The sequence below is a fragment of the Chaetura pelagica genome, unplaced genomic scaffold, assembly GCF_000747805.2.
Source record: "Chaetura pelagica isolate M959 unplaced genomic scaffold, ChaPel_1.0 scaffold3, whole genome shotgun sequence".
Lineage (NCBI taxonomy): Eukaryota > Metazoa > Chordata > Aves > Apodiformes > Apodidae > Chaetura > Chaetura pelagica.
The window spans coordinates 16,239,067-16,260,499 of record NW_009952974.1 but is presented as its reverse complement, the minus strand read 5'-3'; the positions used below and the strand labels follow the sequence as shown (position 1 = coordinate 16,260,499).

The window sequence follows — 21,433 nt, the reverse complement described above, 5'->3', positions numbered from 1 at the left end:
CCTGGCCGGGCGGGACGTGCCCAAGGGAAGGGAAGGGAAGGGGCCCTGACTCTGCTCCTGCCGATTTCTTCAGCTATGGCGTCTCGGGAGGCGTCCGAAACTTCCTTCTTCAGCCTGAGCGGTGTCAGAGAACGCATGCGGGAGAAGAAAAACGGTGCCTTGAGGACTGCGAAGTTGAATGCCTCGCTTGCATCAAAAATCAAAACCAAGGCCATTAGTGAGTGTTTTTGCCTTACACTGTGTGCCGGGGCGAGCAGCTATGTCAGCTTATAACTGTGCCTTTGGTTGTGGGGGTGTGGCAGTCTCTTACCCAGAGCTTATATTTAATAGCTGCCTGTGGGTTTCTAGTGAATTTCGTACCCTGCAAGTAAGTGTGAAGTGCCACTTGAAGTGCCCAAAGGTGTCTGACAAGTATCCGTGTCTGGCAAGTTTAATGCAGAACCTTTGGAGCAGTAGCTGAGGGCATCACAGGTTGCTTGGCAGCATCTCAGATGGTATTAGACAGCTGTGTCTGGGTAACTGAGTCTTTGGGGTCCAAACAGCAAAAATAAGAGGTGTGGAAAGTATATTGCATATATGCAATTCTATGCAGAAGCTAGCCCAACTGTGATTTGTTTTTATGGGGAAAATAATATGACAATAGTGCATGAGATAGTTTGGATTACCTTGCTAAAGTCGGATATTTCTGTTATTTCATTTTTTTATTTTGAAATCGTGAAACATGGATCTACATCTTCTCAAGGGCTACTAAAGAGGAAAGTCAGTTTTTCTCCCTTTTTTCAGATGGAGATGAGGACTCAGAGCTACAGGGGACTTGTTCAAAGTCAGGAGTGCATATTTCTAAACTTGGCACCCAAACCCTGCCATCATTATTAAGAAATGAAGCAGTAGCTTGCTTACTGAGCATGACACTGAGGATGAAGGAGGTGACTGAAGTGTTGTAGGTTGTTTCTGTTGTTGTCTGGACATTACTATTGCTGGAAGGAATTATACTGCTGACTGTATGTAGGCTATTTAGCTGCAGGGATATGAGCCTGAGGGAGTGTGTTCTGGGAAAGAGAAGAAGTTTAATGAGGGAAGAAACATGGATGAGACCTGGGATACTGATTCTATGCAATACTTCTATATTCCTTACAGACAACTCTTCCACACTTAAAGTCTCCTTAAAACACAACAATAAAGCACTGGCCCTGGCCCTCAATGCAGAGAAAGCCAAGGCACAGCAGCTCACCCAGGAGAAGGCCATTCTGCAGAAGGAGGTGGAGCAGTGCCACTTCCAGAATGCTGTGCTGCGACACAAGCTCTCCTTCCTGGTATGGCATTAACAGTGTGGCTGGCATGGGAAGGGGTGGTGGGCAAGGTAGGCAGCACTAGGATCTCAACCTCGGGAGGAGTGATCTGTCGCTGATTGTCAATACTCTCTGCATATGAAAAATGTCACCATTCATTTACTTAGACTGTGTTTTCATCAGAACATGCCTTGCTCTGGCTAACAGCATCTTTGTTGGAACAGATATTTTGTTTTAATGTCTTTATGGTTTTCTCTCTCTTTATTGTCTCAACATAGAACAACATCTTCAAAGAGCTTGAAAACCTTATGGCTGCAGTTAAGGTGGCCCGGCTGTCTGAGGTAAACCGTGGGAACGTGAGCACACTGCTCTGGGAAGGGGGCTATGTTTATCTCTCTCTGTTCCTTTGTGTTGCCTGCTCACTTTTCATTATTTGATGCTTCAACTGCTTTTCTTTGCTTGCTTGAATTGTGCTGGCTGCACCCTCATTTTTAGCTTGGAGTTAATGCAGGGTAACTTCTGTAGGGAAGGCTACGGTTTTAAACTGCCTTCCTCTAGGTCATTGGCTGTATTAGCCAGTAGGGTCTTCTGCTATAATGGGTTTGACTTCTTTTGCAATTTCCTTTTTTTATATGTTGGTATGGCAGCTTGGGAATAGAACACTTTTCACATGTCCTGTGTTATGGGTGGTTGGGAAAATATTCCTGCTTCTCAGATTATTTGAACTAGTTTAACTTCATCCTTAAGCCTGTGGAGACTGTGCTGCAATTTATTATATAGTTTGTGCAATTTTAAATGGAAGGAGGTTGCCAGCCATATTTGACATGCTTTCCAGGGTGAGACTGAGCTTCTGATGTTTCTGTGCAGAAGGCAGCACAGGGGATTGAAAGACTTTTAAACCGCCCTTCTTTTTCTCTGCTTTTCAGTTCCAAACAAGTTCTGTGTTGAAGAGCAGTGTAACTGAAGATAGCTGGGCTGACAGTATTGCAGATGGTCAGCTTGTGAGGTGGGTCTTCAAATGTCAGATATCACCAAGCTTGTCCTGAATTTCTATATGCTGAATTTTCTGTTACGTTTTATGTGTGTGCCCGCTTGTCTGATTCATGGGCAGAGAAAGGAGCAAAGTGCCTGCAGTGGCCTGGCCCAGCCTGCTGCAACCAGCCCAAGTCCTGTCTGTCCAGGAAGGAAAACCTTCAGCTGAGGACTTTGGAGATAAGAAGGGGAATACATTAAACCCAAAGTCATTGGGCAGGATAGAAGTGAAATTCACTTCAAGGTGAAAATGACAACACACCTCAAGAAACTCAGAAAGAATCCTACTGTCAAAGACAGAGTGTTCCAATGAATTCACTCAGGTTTCTCTTCTAGGATCAGAGAATTATTGCTAATCATACCCCCAAGGAGCTGGAGATGGAGGGGGAAAATGTTGAAGTGTTTATCAACATATCTTCTCTAAACCATCTCTAAACATCTGCTTGATGTTTTCCTTTACTCTGTGTTTTTTCTGCTGCCACTCCTCGTCTTGTTTGTCCTAATGCCAAGTCTATGCATAAACTGGTCCTTCTCCCTCCGTTGTTTGAAAACACATTGCTTTTAGGTAGTTTTTCCTTTGTAGCTGGTAAGCACTGTCAGATTTCCTCAAGTGAGTGAGTACCATAGCTGGCCGCTTTGGTGTTTGTTATCTATAAATGCTTAATAGTCATCTGCCTGTGTGATGTAAACTTTTGTTGTGGAAAGAAGGTCAGAGCAGGATGTCGTAAAATGTATTTGAAGTTCTGATTCTCCTCTGTCTAGTCTCTTCTTTGAACACAGGGGAGCCCTTGGAGCTGCCCACGCTCATACCTCCAAGCAGCTGTGTTGGTGTTCCACAGAGAGGTGAACCTGTTGTCACAACCTGTGCGCCGAAAGGCCTCACTTCCTTGTTGTCTGAGTGTATTTTGCTCCTGCTTCAGTGTCTGCAGCGGTGTGCTTCCCTTACGAGCTATGCTTGTACATGGGAAATCTGTCCTGGTTGAGCCGTGTGTCTTCTTCAGTGCCTGAAACCTTCAGAAATATTTTTTGGCAACTTTTGATGGAGGTGAAAATTGTAGCTGTTCTGCTGGATTTTGAGGCCTGTTACAGGTATGAAACATGCCCCAGTGCTGCTGTTCTTTCTCATCAGGGCTGCAGGGATGCCAATGAGAGTGCCTGTTTCCAAGCTGTGTGATGCAGGACAGCAAAGTGTGAGCTCTATAGCTGTACAGACATTCTCACTAGATCTTCAGAGACCTGCTTCTGATGAGCCCATGGAAATGGTGCCCGTTGCCTCCAAAGACACTTTGCCACCACAGCCTGCTGAGATGCCTCAGTCTTACCAGGAAGAGAAGGGGAGAAAGCCAGCAGAGTCAATGCATGCACTAGAGGCTTTTCTGGGCTCTGGCATCTTTGGAGGTAAATTTTTATCTTCTGCTGTTGTTCTGTTATGACTTTGCATATATCTGTTCAGAAACGAATGAGTGCTGTGCCTTATCTCCAGGTAGCTCCTAACCATCGCTCCAGCAGGCCCTAATGACTGTTAAGAAATACATGCTTCAGTGACACTGATATCTCTAAAATTACATACATCTAAGAATGGGATGTCTTGGTGGGGGTATTGGGTATATTTGCAATAGCTCAGTATCACTCCTCAGGCTTTCTGAGTAATAGGCACTAAACCCCAAAACAAAACAAACACAAAAAAACCACACAAACTCAAATAAAAAAAACGCAAAAACTAGGGCAGATCACTCAGAAAGGCATCTGGACAGGTCTTGAAAGTCTCCAGAGAAGGAACCACTCTGGGGAGCCTGTTTCAGTGCTCTGTAACCCTCGCAGTGAAGAAGTTCTTCCTCATGTTGAGGTGGAACTTCCTGTGCTTGAGTTTTAATCCATTGCCCCTTGTCCTATCACAGGGCCCAAGTGAAAAGAGCTTATCCCTGCCTTCTTGATGCCCAGTCCTTAAGTAGTTACAGACATAAATTAGGTCCCCCCTCAGCCTTCTCCTGTCTAGACTGATGCACATCTTTTGTGGATTTGCTGTATAAATAACAACTCTCATATGGATTATAAACATTCCTAAATATTGGACCTGGTTAAGGGATCTTGCTTTGGGCTGCCTTTCTGTTTTGAGGGGAACAGCTGAGCAATTTTGTTACACAGTAAACTTGGGGAGTCCCTGTAGAGACAAAAGAATGCTCTTCCTGTAGTGTGGATTTGTGGCAGTGTGGGGTGGGATGCTTTTTGTGGTGTGGGGAAAGCTGGGATTTGCCTGCTGCATTTCTCAGTCTTAGGAAGAAATTTTGTCTTTCCAACAGAGGCCTTGTGTACCACCCAACGAAATGGGACAGTTTGCCAGTACTTGGCTGGGAAATTGATCCTCTTTCAGACAATGGGGATGAGATGACAAAACACTATTTGGATCGTCTCTCACAAGGACATGTTACTCAGAGGAGAAAGCGTTGCACGCTGTTGGCAACAAGCACTCCACAGCTGCAACCTCACAGCTCCCAGGTTTCACCTACTGAAACGAGTGTTACTCCTCATGGAGAATCTTTGGGTGAGTCTGAAATTTCTGAGATGAGCCAGAAGGCTTGTGTGGGGCTTTCTGACAGGAAGAATGAAGCTTGTGGTGTGGAGCAACATTCCCACTCTACTGATGAAGTCCAAAGTCTCAGAAGAACATACGTGGTGGATCCAACACAGCTGCACAGTCTTGGAAGTGGTGGCTTTTGTACTGAGGGGAACAGAATGTCTGAGAAATCTTCTCGGAGCTCACCTTCAGAGAAATCTGGTAGGTGGTAGGCTGGGGAGGGGACCTGCGTTTGGAGATGAGTGCCAAAAATCCATGCAGCGAGTACTTTTGTACTCTGTTGTTCTGTTGTGCCAGGCCATCGAATCCACACTGTCCAGCAAATTCCCTCTCCTCCACCTGGCTGGAGGCAGGACCCCTCTAATATTAAGCGTGGCATCCGCATTTAACACGGGTTTGCGTGGCATAGTGGTCTCTCATTTGGGTCAGAGACCCATCTGCTTGGGCTAGTGGATACTTCCTGGGAGACTGGAGCAGTCATCGTTCTGGAACCATTATCTCCAGTGGCACTACCCTGCAGCTCCCATACTCTTGCATGCAGAGCGGTGGTGGGTTTGTGGTCCCATCTGCTCATGTCCTCACCATGGTCAAGCAAAGTAGACCACAAAGACCCTTGTGTTTGGTTCTGCCTAACCCGAGCTGGTCTTCTAGGAGGGCTGCTGTTTCTAATGGCTGATACATGGAGAGGAACAGGTTTTTCTCCCTCTCCAGCCTGAATACCTCATCACCCAGCTTCTCATAAAGGTTTTTCAACTCCTCAGCTGTTTTCCCCACAGCTGAGACATGGATATTTAGGGGTTAGAGATACTGTCTGCATATTGCCTTAGCTGGTTAGCAAATTCATTGCCTGTTGGTGGTGGTTCACCATTTCCTGCAAAGACCCTTCCTTCCAAAATGGTGGAATACATGAGAGGAGCACTCTTGTGAGAGCTACTTTAACATAGGTTTACTGCATGGCAGCTCAGTGGGGCTTTCAGGTGTGTCCCCATTACCACAGATGATCTCCTGAACTGCCAGCTCTCTCAGATATGTAATACCTCTTTCTATGGTGTTCCACGTACTGGGGCAGCATTCAGTATCCTCCTTATGGGAATGCTGGCTTTTCACAGCCAATAAAAGGTGGTGCCAGAGAGTTTGTGTATGGTTTTTCCTACCAATAATATCAGAGCCTGCATCTCTGTTCAACAATCCCAATTGCCAACCCTCCCTGCTCTCCCGATTTATCCCATCAGCTCCCAGGCTATAACACTGCAACAGCCATGAAATCAGTGACACACCCTCACTATGAGTATAATCCTTTTTTATATCCCATAACTCTTTCATGGACACAGATATTACAGTTATCTCAGGGTCTGAATGGCTATTGTTCCTGGCTTGCTGTTCCCGACCCTCCCAGGTCTTTCCGAGTCCTAAAGAATCTCTCTCTAGTTCCTCTTACGGGTGTCCAAGGTTGTGCAAGGGCCACTTAAACCATAACACACAGTAAACTTGGGGAGTCCCTGTAGAGACAAAAGAATGCTCTTCCTGTAATGTGGATTTATGGCAGTGTGGGGAAAGCTGGGATTTGCCTGCTGCGTTTCTCAGTCTTAGGCAGAAATTTTGTCTTTCCAACAGAGGCCTTGTGTACCACCCAACGAAATGGGAACAGTTTGCCAGTGCTTGGCTGGGAAGGTCATCCTCTTTCAGACAATGGTGATGAGATGACAAAACACGATTTGGATCGTCTCTCACAAGGGCATGTTATTCAGAGGAGAAAGCGTTGCACGCTGTTGGCAACAAGCACTGCATCCAGTTTGGGTATCTTCCCACATGTCGGTTCCACTCAAGCAGCTCCATGGAGTATCACAAAGGACAGCAGCAGCTTCAGCAAGAGCAACATGCAGCCACAGCTGGAATCTCCCAGCTCCCTGGTTTCACCTACTCAAACCACTATTACGCCTGATAGAAATTCTTTGGGTAAAGAGATTTTAGGTGATCAGCCACAGGCTAAAGAAACTGGGTGTGGTGTTGAAACTGACCCCAGCTATATCCAGGTCCCTAAGTTTGTTCCTGTAAAGATTAAAAGCAAAGGTAACTGTAAAACAGGTAAGAAAGCAACTATTAAAAAAGCTGGAAAAGGAAAAGAGAGAACAAAAGCAGTTAAAAACAATGCAGAAAGTACTCCTGATATACCTCAACCTGAAGAGAGTGCTCAAAATGCAAAGAAGCTTCTTCAGCCAAAAGCTGCAACGTGTTCTAGAGAGTCTGAAGCTTCTGAGAGGAGGCAGAAGGCTTGTGTGGGGCTTTCTGACAGGAAGAATGAAACCTGTGGTGTAGAGCAACATTCCCCCTCTAGTGATGAAGCCCAAAGTCTCAGAAGAACATACGTGGTGGATCCAACACAGCTGCACAGTCTTGGAAGTGGTGGCTTGCGTACTGAGGGCAACAGAATGTCTGAGAAATCTTCTCGGAGCTCACCTTCAGAGAAATCTGGTAGGTGGTAGGCTGGGGAGGGGACCTGCATTTGGAGATGAGTGCCAAAAATCCATGCAGTGAGTACTTATGTTTTTCATGCCCTCCTCTCTTTTTTCAGAGTTAAAGAGCAGTGTCCAATAGAACATTTATACTTCCAGTGGTCCTGGCCAGTCATTTCTGTGTCTGCATTTGCTTCTAGTTTATCAGTATTCCTGTAAGAATTTCTTGTCCCTTGTTCATGTGTGGATATTGGGAAAAGACTAGAATGTGCATCAAGTCCTGTTTTACCACTGCTGTTATCTACAGGGCATACCTGACGATTTAGAAAATACTTAAGCAGTTGAAAGGTATAATTTGATGCTCACCCTGGCGTACTAGAGTCAGTGTTATAGGGGCACGGAATATTACAAAAATAGCAGCTAGTGCTGCAAGGTTTCCAACTTTATACCTCTAGGTGGTATATTCAATGGAAATTCATCAAGAGCTACCTGAGTTCTCTTTGTTGTGTGCTTTTTTGGTTTTTGTCTTTTTGGTTTTTAAGGATTTGGAGGCTGTGTCCCTTGCCTGGTAATACCAACTGAGCCTTTTTCGGAACTTTCTGTTACTGGATACTCTATAAAGAGAATTGTTTTGTGAGGTTCTTCCTTCCTGTAGCTGTTGAGAAAAAGGTCTGTTATAACTACCATGTATTTTGTAGGTTGGGTGCCATAACCTTGCTTTTTCCTCATTTTTGTATCATTTTTCTACTATACCACAGTCCAATGATACTAGCAATAATAGTGACCTGCATTTTTTTCAGTGAGGAACCCAGTTTAATTCATGAGCTGACTTTTGAGGAGCAAGTTTGGGTTTTTTAGGACAAAAATGGTCTCCTGAGTTTAGAGGGAACATTGGATTTGGGATTGTGCAGTGTTCAGGGAAACTTGGTAATGCAGTCCTTCTTTAATTGACAGCAGCATTTCTTAGGATGTCTGGAAATGATTTGGGAACACTTTTATAAACTCATGTGTGAATGTCTCCCTTTGCAGAGACCAGTCCACTACAGGACGTAACCAATGCCAGGGATCTGTCTTCCTCCAGCTCCGAAGAAGTGTCGGTGCGCTCCTCCAGGTGCAGACTGCAGCCAGGCTGCTATACAGAGCCAAGCCTCCACAGGTTGGGCTTTACACTATTCCTTCCCATGACTGCTCCCGTGCTGCAACCCTCTGCTCTTGGGCTCACTCTCCAGGGCTGGGCCCCCTGTCACTTGGTTTGTCTTTAAGTTCCTCTTACCCTTTGTGGTTCTATGACCCTTGTCTTCTACCACAGTGTAGCTAAGCCAAAATTCTGCTTTAGCACAGATGCATGTGCAGGCTTTTGGTAACAAGCTAACAAAGTTGTTCTTTCCCTCAACAAAATGAGCACATCTCTTAAACTGCATCTGTGTTACTCCAGTGCTAATGAGGTATTAGCATGAGGATGAAATAGAGGCTAAATAAAGACAACTAAGTGAAAGCCCCGATTTAACTTGCTGTGATTCTGTGGTATCTAAAGTTGTATGCAACTGAATAATACTTCCCTTTTAATTGTGTTTCAGTGAATAAACTGCTAGGTTTTGAGGAGGGTTCTCCCCCTGGGTAGCAGGCTCTTATCTATATTTGTTTGGGGTTTTTTCTGGCAGGTAGAAGTACCTAAACAAGTAGCTGCATCTTTCCCCTAAGAAACTGTAGATTCAGTACATCCAATGGCTACTGTACAGAACCATTTAACTTCTACAATGATGACTTTGTTGTTACGCTACTGGGTAATAGAATGTTGGTTGTTTTTTTCCTGAAAAGTTTCATAGTTTGAACTTTCTGTGAGGAGTTGGTAATACTGTGTCAAAAAGCACTCTGTACTGGTACAGCTGTTCTTGTACTGGACAAGGAACAAACTGTGCCACTGAGTTGTCTTATGGTGGAACCGTTTCAATAAGATAGGAACTTTAGAGACTGAAATCATACATGTATTAAAGAAATACCTTGGTGATTCAATCTAACCTTTTTTTGTTTTGCAGGAAACTGAGGCAGGGTGACCCATTTACAGACATGAAGTTCCTCTGTGACCCTCCAAAAAAACCAAGAAGAACTCTCAAAGCCAAGAAAATGACCAGTAAGATCAAAGAGGAAAAAGAATGGCTTCCTAAAGAATTTCCCAGTGCCTAGGCAGACCAGCTAATAACAATGGGAAGAGAAATAAAGCCAGAATTAAAATAGTGGTTGAACAGGCAGCACCCAACCTCCTAGGGTCTTGTGTGCCTTTGCTAGAATATCTCTAATGTTTTCCACAGCTTTTTTTAAAATTTATTTTAGAATATAAAGTAAGTCTCCTATATGAACAATATAAAAGCTTTGTGACATTTATTCCCCACCCTCCTCCTCTCCACCTTTAAATGCTGGGGTGCTGGCCTATAAAGTCTTTGCCACAAGTGCTTCTGGCACCACAGACAGATAGCTGGTTCTGCCAGTTCTCTCCTGGCCCTTCACAAGCTGGGGAGAGTACACCTTGGAGGCCTGACCTGGCACTGCAGATACCCCGGAGGGCTGCTGAAAGGGCAGGAAAGGAGTGCAGCAGCCCAGGCTTGGACAGCAAGCAGAAGAGGAATGCTGACATAGTGCCTAGCATTACCTCATGTAAAAGGTGGATTCTGTACAGGTAAAGCAGTCCACTGGGAAGCCTTGGACAACCCTAGAAGTCAGAGCTCTCTACTGTTCTGGAAGGGAGCCACATCAGGTAATATTGATATATTGCCTCTCACTGTATTTGCTGTCAGTGGGGATTTGCATGACTATGGAGTTGAAAATGGATCCCTCCACCAGTCCTGAGCATGCCTAGGACACAGATGCATGCTTCTAGTTACATCAGTGTCAGCACTAAAGGCAAGCTAGGCTATACTTTGATCAAAGTTAACTTTGGCTGGGTCCACTGATGGGAGTGTTGGCACACAGGGCTTCTATTGGTGGTGGGAGCTACAACTGCCCTGCCCAAGAGCTCTCCAAAGCAGCTGGTGTACTGTGAACCAGAAAATCATGTACTCTTTTCTGTTGCAGATTGAGTGCCTGCTGGCCTTCAGCACTTGCTTTTTTAGGGTCTGCTGATGTCTAACTTTGAAGATTATTGATATTAAATGTTTAAGGGAGTGGTGGGGAAAAAGATGATATCATAGTAGTAGAACAGGGGAATGTGTCTCCTTGGAAGCAGGGAAAAAGATTTCCTTTCTCTTAAGGCAAAGCAGAGAGGGACACGTCTTACAATCACACTTGCTGCTGCTTCTTCCTTTCCCAGTAATATCCGTTAGTTCATGAGGATAGATTTGGTCTTGCTGTACTCTGCAGAGTCCTCCAGGAAATGGAAACTTGGTTACTACAGAAGAAAAGTAGTGTATCCTACAGTCAGGTAAATGCTACTATATTGTTTATACTTCAGCTATACTTTTAAGTCATTAAAACAAATAAAAAGTGTAAGATGTAAAAATGTCCCTTTATTTGTTCAGTTCACTGAAAGGTAGCAAGCCTTCTCTGCTACTCTAACTCAGGAAGCTGGATAGGAGCTAATTAATAAGAAGGAAGCTTAGACATGCTGTTGTAGTACAACGTGCCTGTGGCACAGTAATTTGAACTACTGTGTCAGAAGCTAAGTAGGAACATAGATCTCCAGAGGCTTCTTATGGGACAGCAACAGGACTTCTTCAGCTGCACTTCTTACACACTTAGGTTAGTAACAGAACAGCAGACTACTGTTAATTCACATGGCAGGCACAGTGGCAGATGCTAGTGCTTGTAGAGCTGCTTTTCAAATGTGCTCATCCCAAAGCAAATGATCTAGTTGATCTAATTTAACATTGCATTTCTAGCCAGCTGCTGGGTCGAAATTTGTCTCATGTATAATCACGTTCTGATCTTTGTGGGGTGGTGATGTATCAGTTTATCTTAGACCAAAATGCTTACCCCCACACTACAGATCACATCTTGCCATGGGCCAGGACAAATTGAATTTATATCACATTCTGTCCCAGCACATGCTGTCTCTCTGAGCCACAATTTCCCCATATCTGCTAATCACAAAGGAAGGAGAGACACAAGGAAGGTTAGTTGTCTTTTATTTTAGTCTGAACTAAAATATTATTTAAAAAAAGAAACAACAAAACAAACCAAAACCACAGATGGAATAGTTTTTCACAGTCATAATCTGACTTGCTGTATCACAACAGGACGGGTAAGTAACAGCCTAGATAACTAAAGAGTAATTTTTCACCTTGAACTGTGGGGTGGGGAAGAGGTAATCATTCCTATGCTTCACATCCAGTCGGGAGTATAACTAAATGCATGGCCTGCATTTAGATACTGCAGCATGGCTTTGTTAGGCTCTTAGCCTATAGTGTTTGTTTCCAGCATTCACTAAGTGCTTCTTCTCAAATACTACAGTCCTGACTGTAGCAACAGGACCAAATCCCTTAGTATCAGGATATCTGGTTGGCACTAGAAAGATAAGTAAGAGATTGCAGTAGAGTTGGCATAGCCCTGTGAGCTCACTTCTACTCAATAGACAGTACTGGAAAGATGAGGACAGTTCTGATGTCTAAAAATCTGTTGGACAGTAAGTCACTGCTGGTTTGACCAGAGTTGTGACACAGACTGGCTTTCAGTCTGAGAGAAAGAGAAAAAAGAAACAGATTGTGAAGTCACAGAGAGAAACCTTAAGTCTGCTATGAATGACATAAGGAATCCAGACCCACACCGAGTTTAAATACTATCACAGTCAGCTGCTTAGCAAAAGTAAGGCCTAGTCCTGCAGCTCAAGGGGTTGAAGAAAACATGGTCTTTGAAAGATTTAGAAAAGAGTACATGTTCATTTTTGTCTATTATTTGAAATGTTACAGAGTGATACAGTGCCACTTACACTCTGGTGTAAGTGGGAGACACTTTGTTAGTGGATCTCGAGCAGAACCTGTGCTTTAAAGTTTGCGCATAGAGGCCAGCTTCCCCTTCAAGTTTTCAGCAAGCTTGTCCATGAACTCAAAGGTGTTCAGGTAGTCAGAGCGTGTGACACTGAGGGTGGAAACAAAACATATTAATTGTAAAGCCGTTCAAATGCTCAACACAAGGAAAGACTGTTCATCTCCAAGTCTTGTCTCCAAAACCAAAAGATTTATCTCCTACTTATCAGACTGATATTTTTTGCCAAAGGGCTCCAGAGAAGAGGTAGCCAGATAGTATTTTGCAGTGAGGTACATCTCTATCCTAATAAAAAGACAGGGCAGGATCTGGCTAATTTAGCCAGTCTGTCAGAAGTGAAGCCTTCACAGTTCATTTTTTTTCCCCATGCATGTGGTACAACAGCAGGGTCATAGAAACCTAGACAAAACTAGCTGGGGCAGGGCATCATGATCTATTTGTACACCACAGGATAGAGATGAGTCCTGTGACCAGACTCCTTCACCCTACTTAAATAACTTTCCAGAAAATGCTGTTCACAAATGCCAAGTAAAACAGCCGCCTCCAAGCACAGCCGATTGCTTCATACACTTACTTAGGTAGGCCTTTGATACAGGCAGCAAGGTCCTTTGTCATGAAGCCAGATTCAATGGTCTCAATGCAGACTTCTTCCAGGGCAGCTGCAAAGTTCTTGAGGCTACTGTTGTTGTCCAGCTTAGCTCTGTGAGCTAGTCCTCTTGTCCATGCAAAGATGGAGGCTGAGAGAAAACACCAGATTACTCTGAACTTCTAGAACTCCCTGGACTTTGTTATAAACTGTTATGTATAACAGTACATATTATCAAATTAATAAAACTGAGGTAGGCAGAAAAATACAGAAAATCTGCAATGGGAAAGAGAAGACCTATCTCCATCTAGAAATCCTTTGCATTTTGTGCAGCTCTAAAGAAAAGCAAACCCTAGAAACTATGAATTGTCTCAAGCTATCTCTTTGTGCATGCTATTTGATCTTACTTTGCTCCTGTCCAAGTTGGAAAGAACAAGCAGTGGTAGGATTCTGTGGTTACACATGAAGTTGTTCTTATGATGGAAAGATGTGACTTCCTCCTGGTATTATATTACACTTTGGTCCCTATGCAATTGCAGAGAATTCTTTTCTTTGCATCCCATTCTAGGCGCACTTACACCAAGTATGTACAGGGTTTCGGGGGTGGATGGGTCTTTCAGAGCATCAAGAAGGGGATTAAAATAAAGAACAACCAACCTAAACCCAAAGGCTGTTGCAGTTATAAACCCATTATTTGCTGAACAGCGAGATCATGTCTCAAAGGCTAGCTTAGGTCTAGCTTATTGCTCACACTCCGTACATTCCAGCCTGCTTTTGCTCCAGGCAGCAGCTGTCTCCATGAAAGAAAAATGCATTAAGAACTACCGGTTTCAACACTCAGTGGTGCAATTCTCTACAGAAAAGATGCAAATCTTCTTACTCCAAACCTGTTCTTTTATGTGTAGAGATCACTGAAGGGCAGTGAAAAGCAGCTCACCAATGGGGTTAGTGGAGGTTTCCTGGCCTTTCTGGTGCATGCGGTAGTGACGAGTAACTGTGCCATGAGCAGCTTCTGCTTCAACAGTCTTGCCATCAGGGCAGATCAGCACACTTGTCATCATCCCCAGAGAGCCATAGCCTACAAAATACACCATTTAAAGGATTCAGTGTCTCCTTTGCACAGCCCCTTTAAATTCCCCTTAATTCCCCTCATCTTACAATCCCCTGACATCCTTCCAGCCTTGATGTGAGTGCTGAACAGCAATGCTGCTGCTACTGCAACTAACCAGCTAGTCCTGACCTGTCAAAACAACACCTTGTCTGAACAGAAAGTGCTGCTGAGCCATGAGATACAGATATGCAGACATACTGCACCATTTCAAGAAAATTAGTTTTCTCACTGAACTTGCTGGACAGATTTTTACTAAAAAGGTGCAGTATGAAAACAAAGAATCCTGAATTAGCCATGTTGGGCTGCCAATCACTATCTTCCCCACAGGGCAATAGGAAACAAACCTACTTCATACCAAAAGCATCTGCTCTAGTGAAAGGAACCATGAGCTGGCAAAACTGGACATTGACAGGATTTCTAACCCTGTAAATTTCAGAGATCTGCATCTTTGAAAGCTGCTTTGTTCAGTAGTCCAACACACATCCTTGTTCTGCAGGAGGCAGATAACTGGCATTACTTTAGAAAGAGCATATTACATAAAGCCAAACATCTTGCCCTGTGGGTTTCTGTATCCAGATTTGTTTTGTCACCAGGCAACTTTGTTAGACAGGATTTTAATCAAGCACTACAAGTATGTAAAGTTTAACATCTCAATCTCTCTCTTTACACCTGACAGGTAGCTTTAGATCCTGCAGGTTTTCTTACTTATCTGTAGAGCACCTCACCTGACTTTGAGTCAGTTCAACTCAAGCTGTCAGTGACAGAATCCCAGCTGTCTGGGCACCTTCCACTAGAATGGAAAGCCCATCAGTTATTATGTTGGTAGAAACTGCCATCTGGTAACGTGCAACTATGCAATCTACATTCAAAGGGTTTTCTTGTAAAAGGAAAATAAAATATTCTTTGCCTGCCTGGTATCTCCATGACTGGCCACAGGTCTGAAATTTAAGTTTTGAGACCCAATACCACCTCCTGAAACATTACAGAAGATATGGTCACAAGAGACTACAACTGAGCCTGCTTCAGTGTAGCAGAGGACACATCTCATACCTTGTGCAACAGAGTCTGACTGCACATCTCCATCATAGTTCTTGCAGGCCCAAACAAATCCTCCTTCAGATTTCAGGGCCTGAGCAACCATGTCATCAATGAGTCTATGCTCATACCAGATCTTTTTGGCTTCAAACTGGGACTTGTATTCTCTGGAAAACAAAAAACAGAATGCCTTGTCAGTATGGATACATACAGGGATTGCAGAGTTTGTGCACACAGTTGTGCACAGTGAAGGATGGTCATCAAGATGAGTTAAAAGAAAAACAACCTTAACATAAATTTGCATCCTCTTTTTTTTTTTTTTTCTTTCCTTCTTTGCTAGGCTACTGCAAGTCTGCTTCAGAATCACAGAGGAGTCCACAGATAACCTGGGACTCTGTCAGGAGAGATGAGCACCACAGCCACATTTAGCAGAGCTTTAAACATTGAATACTGTGTCCTGCAGAACAAAGGAAACTGACAGGGAAGGCACACAGCCTTCCTAAAGTGCTGCTGAGTGTCTGAAAAAGCCAAATTACCTGTAGCAGCTCATGAGACTGGATAGAATGTTCCTGCTGCAGACTTAAGCACTGTGGTAGGAAGTACACAACTATCCTAGTTACCTGTCATAGATTTCTTGGAAGATGTCTTTAAAGCGGCCATCATATCTCTTCAGGATGGTGTTCTTGGTGCTCATGTAGAGGGGCCAGCCTTTAGACAGTGCCATTTGGAAGGAACTATGGGCAAAATCCTTGATAGACTGGTCAAGATTGTACATTCCCATGGCTACACCACCACAGCCTGTTAGTAGAGGAAGAACCAATAGGAATCAACTAGATTTAGTTTTCTTTAAAAACTTGACAGTCTCCCTGTAGGATACTCTGTCAGGCTGGCTGGTGTTATCCCCAGGTGACTTGATACAGTGCTCAATTTAAGGCTGGTTCTTTCAGGAAAAGATTCACTTGGCACTATCAGCTTAAAGCTCCAGCTCTGGAAGGTGGTTTTGTTTTAAAGCTGGGTATATCTTAATACCGTGATCTAATATGCCTAAGAAGTTTCTTGCTAATCCAGCCTAAGCAGCAAAACTGTGACAGCAGTGAGTGTGCTTGAACTCCTTCTAGCCATACAAGTAACACAGAGCATTTTTCTACCAAAGCAGCAGGCAGCAGTTTAAAGCAAGGGGCTTGGTCAAAGCCAGAACTATGTTTGCTCCCAGCTGAAGTGTTTTGTACCTTCAGGCTCTGACTGCATTGCAGAACTAACTGCAGCATTCAGAGGTTGCTTTGCCTAGATCAGGTAAACAAGTCCCCACATGATTCCTGCATCTTTTCAGCACGTCTACCCTGCAGCTTCGTTTCATCTGCTCAGGCTCACTTCTACCAAGTTGTGGGTAGAACATACCAGTCACAGGATGCAAGGGAAATTCCTGAGAAGGCTCTAAGGAACTACCAACACTCATGTGTCTTAAGATTGTGTAATGCAGATGTGTTAGCAGCTGGAATGGAAGTGTCTTAAAGTTACAGCCCAGATCATCTGGGGGGAAACTGCATTCAGATTATAGAAGTTGATTGTGAGTGAATGTAGGGTCTAGGGCTTTATGAAACAGCTTTGCAATCTTCAGAGCATAGCTCTGTGTTTCTAGTGAAAAGTGGATACCATGTACTTAACTCTGAGCACCTCACTGCCAGGACCTCGCTACTTTGTTGTATAGTACCTAACACCCTAGATTTTCTTACTTTTTTTTTTTTTAATACCCTTTCCTAATATCCATTTGTCCTTACTTCCAGATGCTTGTTATTACATGAACATGCATGCAGAATGAAGAGAAGCCAAAGGAGGTTTATCTGCTTGCCAAGAGAACAAGGTCATTTAAAGTTGATATTGGCAGGGAATGAAATTCCTGTTGTTACCAGCAAAAAAACATGTTGTCCCCCTGTTCCCCTTAATGAGTCAAGGGCAGAACAGGGTCCGACCAGCTACAGAGACTGTCCTCTGGAGCCACGATTTCACAGTTGTTGGATGACAGCTATTAAGTTTTAATTAAACATCTACTTGTGTATATATAAAAAGCCAGAAGTCTTGTTGCAATCATACAATCCTACTGCCTACTAAGATATCTTGATTCAGTGTCAAGGTTGAGCATATTTTTGTAGCAACAGGGACAAGCATCCTTCATGCATTGTGGAAATATGCTGGCACAACAGTTATCTGTGGGGAGAGGAGTTCCCCCAGAGCAAGAGCAATAATCTTTCATCTTTGCAACTCTTTGGTTTCTGCTTGCTGTTGCAATGCAGGGCAGTGAATCAGAATGGCAGCTGGAACTGCCAGACATCAGTACAGGTTAACACAGAACCTACAGTCAGGAGCATCCTTGTCAAATCTCCTATCTTATAAAGAAAGTGTCAGTTCTCATCTCTATTGAAAAAAAAAGACTGCTTACTAAAGCATGTATATACCAGTGAGACAAACTAAAACCAAATAATTATGTATTAATTATTCTTAAATATATCTCCCCTAAGGTCAAACCCTGTTTAGATAGCAAGTTTCCCTCTATCAGAAAAAAAACCTAAACAGATGCTGCTGCCAGAGTCATCCTACAAGAAGCATGGCAGGTGGCCAGTCTAGTAGGATTGTGTTTGATAAGCCTCCTCAATCCGAGAAAGATTTCAACTAACTGTCAGTACTTCCTAGATAAATGAAGAAGACCCAGACCTTCTACTCAATTCTACCTCAGTTGTATCTTACCATGAAACAGATCTTACTGATACTTCAGGGTTGAACTAAACAAAAATTATAAAATTTAATCACAGCTTAGAGATAATACCTACTTTCAAAGTTATGCACCAGGTATGTGACTGGTTTGCCTCCATCTCCTGGAGTGTAGGTCATCTCTACTTTTCCAGGTCCAGGTACCACAAAATCAGTTGCTCTGTACTGTTATAACAAAGACAAAAAACTTGCCACAATCATTTTATATATCAGGAGGACAGGACCATAAAAGACATTTGGGAGAGCAGGGTGCAGAAAAGCATAAACAGTTGTACCAAACACCCTCCTGAATACACCCTGTTTACTCAGCCATGTGGTCAGCAAAACTCTCTGGGCCAGGCCATTCAGCCAGTTTTTTACCCAGTGAAGAGTACACTTGTCTATGCCATGATTCACCAGCTTCTCCAGGAGAATGCTGTGGGAGACAGTATCAAAAGCCCTAACAAAGTCCAGGTAGACAACGTCCACAGCCTCCCCCTCATCCAAAAGGTGGGTCACATGATCATAGAAAGAGATCACGTTGGTCAAGCAAGACCTCCCTTTCATACACCCACGCTGGCTGGCCCTGATGGCATCTCATCTTCCCGACTGTCCTGAACAATACTATTTAAGGTTACATTTCTTTGACATTCATAATCCTTTTTCATGTAGTTTCCTTCCTGTTGAGGGAATCACTTCTGTGATCTGTTCTGAAGTTACAGAAATGTCTTGCTCATATGTCCTTTGTATATACTTATATTATTCCTTTCACTTTAATTTCATACTTTGGCAGAATTTCAATCCTTCCCCCTTAATCCATTTCTCCTATTCTTATTATGACCTCTTCAATTATTCAGTTCTATTAAGGATGTTGAACCCCATTCTCTTCTAGTGTCAGGGCTCTACAGTTATTTTCCTGTTGGAAATTTACTATTTTACATTCCCATGCCAAATAATCTTATGACTTGCTCTTGGTTTCTGGGTTTGCCCATCTATTTAGGCATTTGACTCTTCTAGAAGAATTTTTTTTGGTTGTTAGGCTGCTTTACAGCATATAAGTACCCATGGAGAATAGTATCATTGGTTCTTGTCCTCTGGGCTGCCGAAAGGCCACTACACTGAGTGCCATGCTAGGGCTTTCCATGGCCTTGTACTTCCTCTGCCAGGAGAGATATCTCTGATAAAGGATGTTTCCCTACTTTAGTAGGGCTGCCAAATGTGCCCACTACGAATAACTCTGCAGGAGTGCTGTGCAAGTAAATTTAAAAAAACACCAACAAAACACTGCACCCACGCAAAGAAGGCAACTTTGCCCACTTCTAAAAACCACTCAATTGGATCTAGCAACACTTGCCGCCAGAAAGTCCTTCTGAGGAGTAAGAAGATGAGCAGTATAAAGGATATTTTCTAAAGACATTGTGACTCTATATGAGTCAGGACTAAGCCTGTTCAGGTAAAAAGAGGAGCAAGCACTGAAGTGACTCACCTGATCCCCATAAGCATGACGGCCGATGACAATGGGCTTCACCCATCCAGACACCAGCCGGGGAATGTTCTTGCAGATAATAGCCTCTCTGAAGACAGTGCCACCTAGGATGTTTCTAATTGTCCCATTGGGAGACTTCCACATCTGCTTCAACTTGAACTCCTCCACTCTCTTCTCATCAGGAGTGATGGTTGCACACTTTATGCCAACATTGTATTTCTTTATGGCTTCAGCAGCTTCCACAGTTACTTTATCATTTGTAGCATCACGATGCTCAATGCCCAAGTCATAGCTGTAACAAACCCATAGAGATGGTCAGAACTACCCAGGACATTTGTGTCTAAGAGGAAAGAAAACAGACCCCACATGTGTCTGTGAGTGTAGTTCCAGCACTCTGCTATAACTGAAGTTAACCTTCTTCCAGTGCAAACGCTGCTGGTTTGGAAGAAGACACAGGCTCATATACTGATACTTCTGCTGCTGGTAGAAGGCTGGAGAAAGGAGAGCTTCAGTTAGTGGCTGAGGTTCTCTGCCAGCATGGGACAGAGCCAGTATCTCTTGTGCCTTCCCTTCTGAGCTTATGAAGCTACATTAGGCTTAAGAACTGCTTTGACAATGGAACCATAATCCTGCTCTGGCAGTAAAACTGCCAATATTTTCCTCAGTCAGAGGAAGCGTTTCACACACTCGCTGTTTTAACAACTTTTGGAGAACAACGGGTGCTCAGTGTGGGACAGCCCTGAAGCATAGCCAGCTGTACATGAATCTAGCCCTTGTCCTGTCTCAGCCAGGGGTCTGCTTTCCCTTCTCCCACCCCTCTTTGAAAAGGGATGTTCTCCAGACTGTATGTATGTTTATGTTTGCTTGGTGTTCAACACCAGCAGACAGAAAGCCTGATGTAGGTGGCATACAAATGACAACAGGAGTGGGTGAAAGGTCATACTTGTGAGTATAATAATGGCAGATACCAATAAAAGCCTCTGTCCACATGGATAGGAGCAATGCAGCTGGGTACTTCTCTAATAATTATAGCTAAGTGGCTAGAAAGGGAAGAGATTATTTGTTCTGCTTGATCAGATGCTGTAGATAGCACGCCTCTTCTGCCACGCCAGCTGCTAGCGTTTGTTTTTCACCAGAAGTAAGCACAGAAGCACAACCTAGGCTCAGGGAATAATTGCAACAGTTAGTTCACATTGTCAGCAGAAAAGCTCAACCTTACAGACATCAGGGCAGAGTCTGTGCCCTACAACCATGCTTTTGTTCTTTGGGTAGATCTTCAAACAGACGGCAAGAAGCCATAAACCTACTCAGAGTCCACAGATGCTAGGCTTCAATTCAGGGAGAGGCTGAAACACCCCATGTTTCTAATTGTTTAGGCTGCAGAAAGCCATCCAGACCTGTCAAGGTGCTGGAAAACCAAGACATGGGAGATGAAAACACTGACCATGTCTGTGAGAGACCTTAGAAGCACTGTACAGAAAAAAAGTTAACTCACAATTAAGCACTCACTGCTTACTGCTGTGAGGAACCCCAGAGGGGCTGCCAGACTTTGACAATACCTTCGGCACAAGACCATGCTTTCCAGAGTACTTAGTGAGGCCCTTAGGCAAGTTAACCAGGGGAGTCTGCTGGGAACTTTACCAGTATAAAAAGGGCTACCTAGTCTCTCTGAAGTAGTGTAGGAGGCACTGTAGGGCTCTCAATGGGAAGTGAAACATGATCAATGCCTAATGACGCATGCAAATTGCAGTACAAAGCAGCTGTGTGTCATAAAGAGCCATTACCTGTGCAAATCCAGATCTACATAAGGAAAAATCAGCTTTTCTTTAATCAGTTCCCAGATGACCCGCGTCATTTCATCTCCTTGCATCTCCACAACAGAGCCTCCATGGATTTTTTTAGACATCTTGAGCTGCAACAGACAAACCCAACATCACCAATACATGTGTTCCTCATTTTTAAAACCAAATTAGAAGACAGGTACTAACATAGCACACAGGATAACTCTGCTAAACATCTTGAAAATAGCCACAGTTTATCCCTGGTTTCATGCTAACTGGTATTTTTCTTAAAGCTCCAGCTCCTAGGGAAACCTATCCAAGGATAAAAAACAAGTTTACTATCTGAGATTTAAGGGTACGTGTTCT

At 43.6% G+C, this 21,433-nt stretch overlaps 2 protein-coding genes across 2 annotated transcripts; one reads left to right on the top strand and one right to left on the bottom strand.

Annotated features, from left to right (window-relative positions):
- The first annotated feature begins 75 nt into the window (after positions 1–75).
- LOC104387557 lies at positions 76–9,533 on the top strand. Its single transcript, XM_009996329.1, has 10 exons — positions 76–217; positions 1,138–1,313; positions 1,568–1,630; positions 2,216–2,295; positions 3,451–3,719; positions 4,693–5,097; positions 6,511–6,981; positions 7,081–7,368; positions 8,379–8,460; positions 9,386–9,533. The coding sequence occupies exons 1-10, from the start codon at positions 76–78 to the stop codon at positions 9,531–9,533; spliced, it is 2,124 nt and encodes a 707-aa protein (XP_009994631.1).
- Positions 9,534–12,010: 2,477 nt separating this feature from the next.
- Positions 12,011–21,197, bottom strand: IDH1 (isocitrate dehydrogenase 1 (NADP+), soluble). Its single transcript, XM_009996197.1, has 8 exons — positions 21,071–21,197; positions 19,287–19,578; positions 17,881–17,986; positions 15,676–15,853; positions 15,071–15,222; positions 13,847–13,987; positions 12,898–13,060; positions 12,011–12,416 (listed from the first exon to the last, which is right to left on the bottom strand). The coding sequence occupies exons 1-8, from the start codon at positions 21,190–21,192 to the stop codon at positions 12,323–12,325; spliced, it is 1,248 nt and encodes a 415-aa protein (XP_009994499.1). The 5' UTR covers positions 21,193–21,197; the 3' UTR covers positions 12,011–12,322.
- Positions 21,198–21,433: the final 236 nt, after the last annotated feature.

Excerpts from the sequence above, each read along its gene's own strand:
- LOC104387557 (XM_009996329.1), top strand. The coding sequence starts at position 76 with ATGGCGTCTCGGGAGGCGTCCGAAACTTCCTTCTTCAGCCTGAGCGGT. Across the intron at positions 5,098-6,510 it reads CTCACCTTCAGAGAAATCTG|AGGCCTTGTGTACCACCCAA; the intron begins GTAGGTGGTAGG and ends TCTTTCCAACAG. Across the intron at positions 7,369-8,378 it reads CTCACCTTCAGAGAAATCTG|AGACCAGTCCACTACAGGAC; the intron begins GTAGGTGGTAGG and ends CTCCCTTTGCAG.
- IDH1 (XM_009996197.1), bottom strand. The coding sequence starts at position 21,192 with ATGTCTAAAAAAATCCATGGAGGCTCTGTTGTGGAGATGCAAGGAGAT. Across the intron at positions 13,988-15,070 it reads GTCAGACTCTGTTGCACAAG|GCTATGGCTCTCTGGGGATG; the intron begins GTATGAGATGTG and ends TGTATTTTGTAG. Across the intron at positions 12,417-12,897 it reads TGTATCAAAGGCCTACCTAA|TGTCACACGCTCTGACTACC; the intron begins GTAAGTGTATGA and ends TTCCACCCTCAG.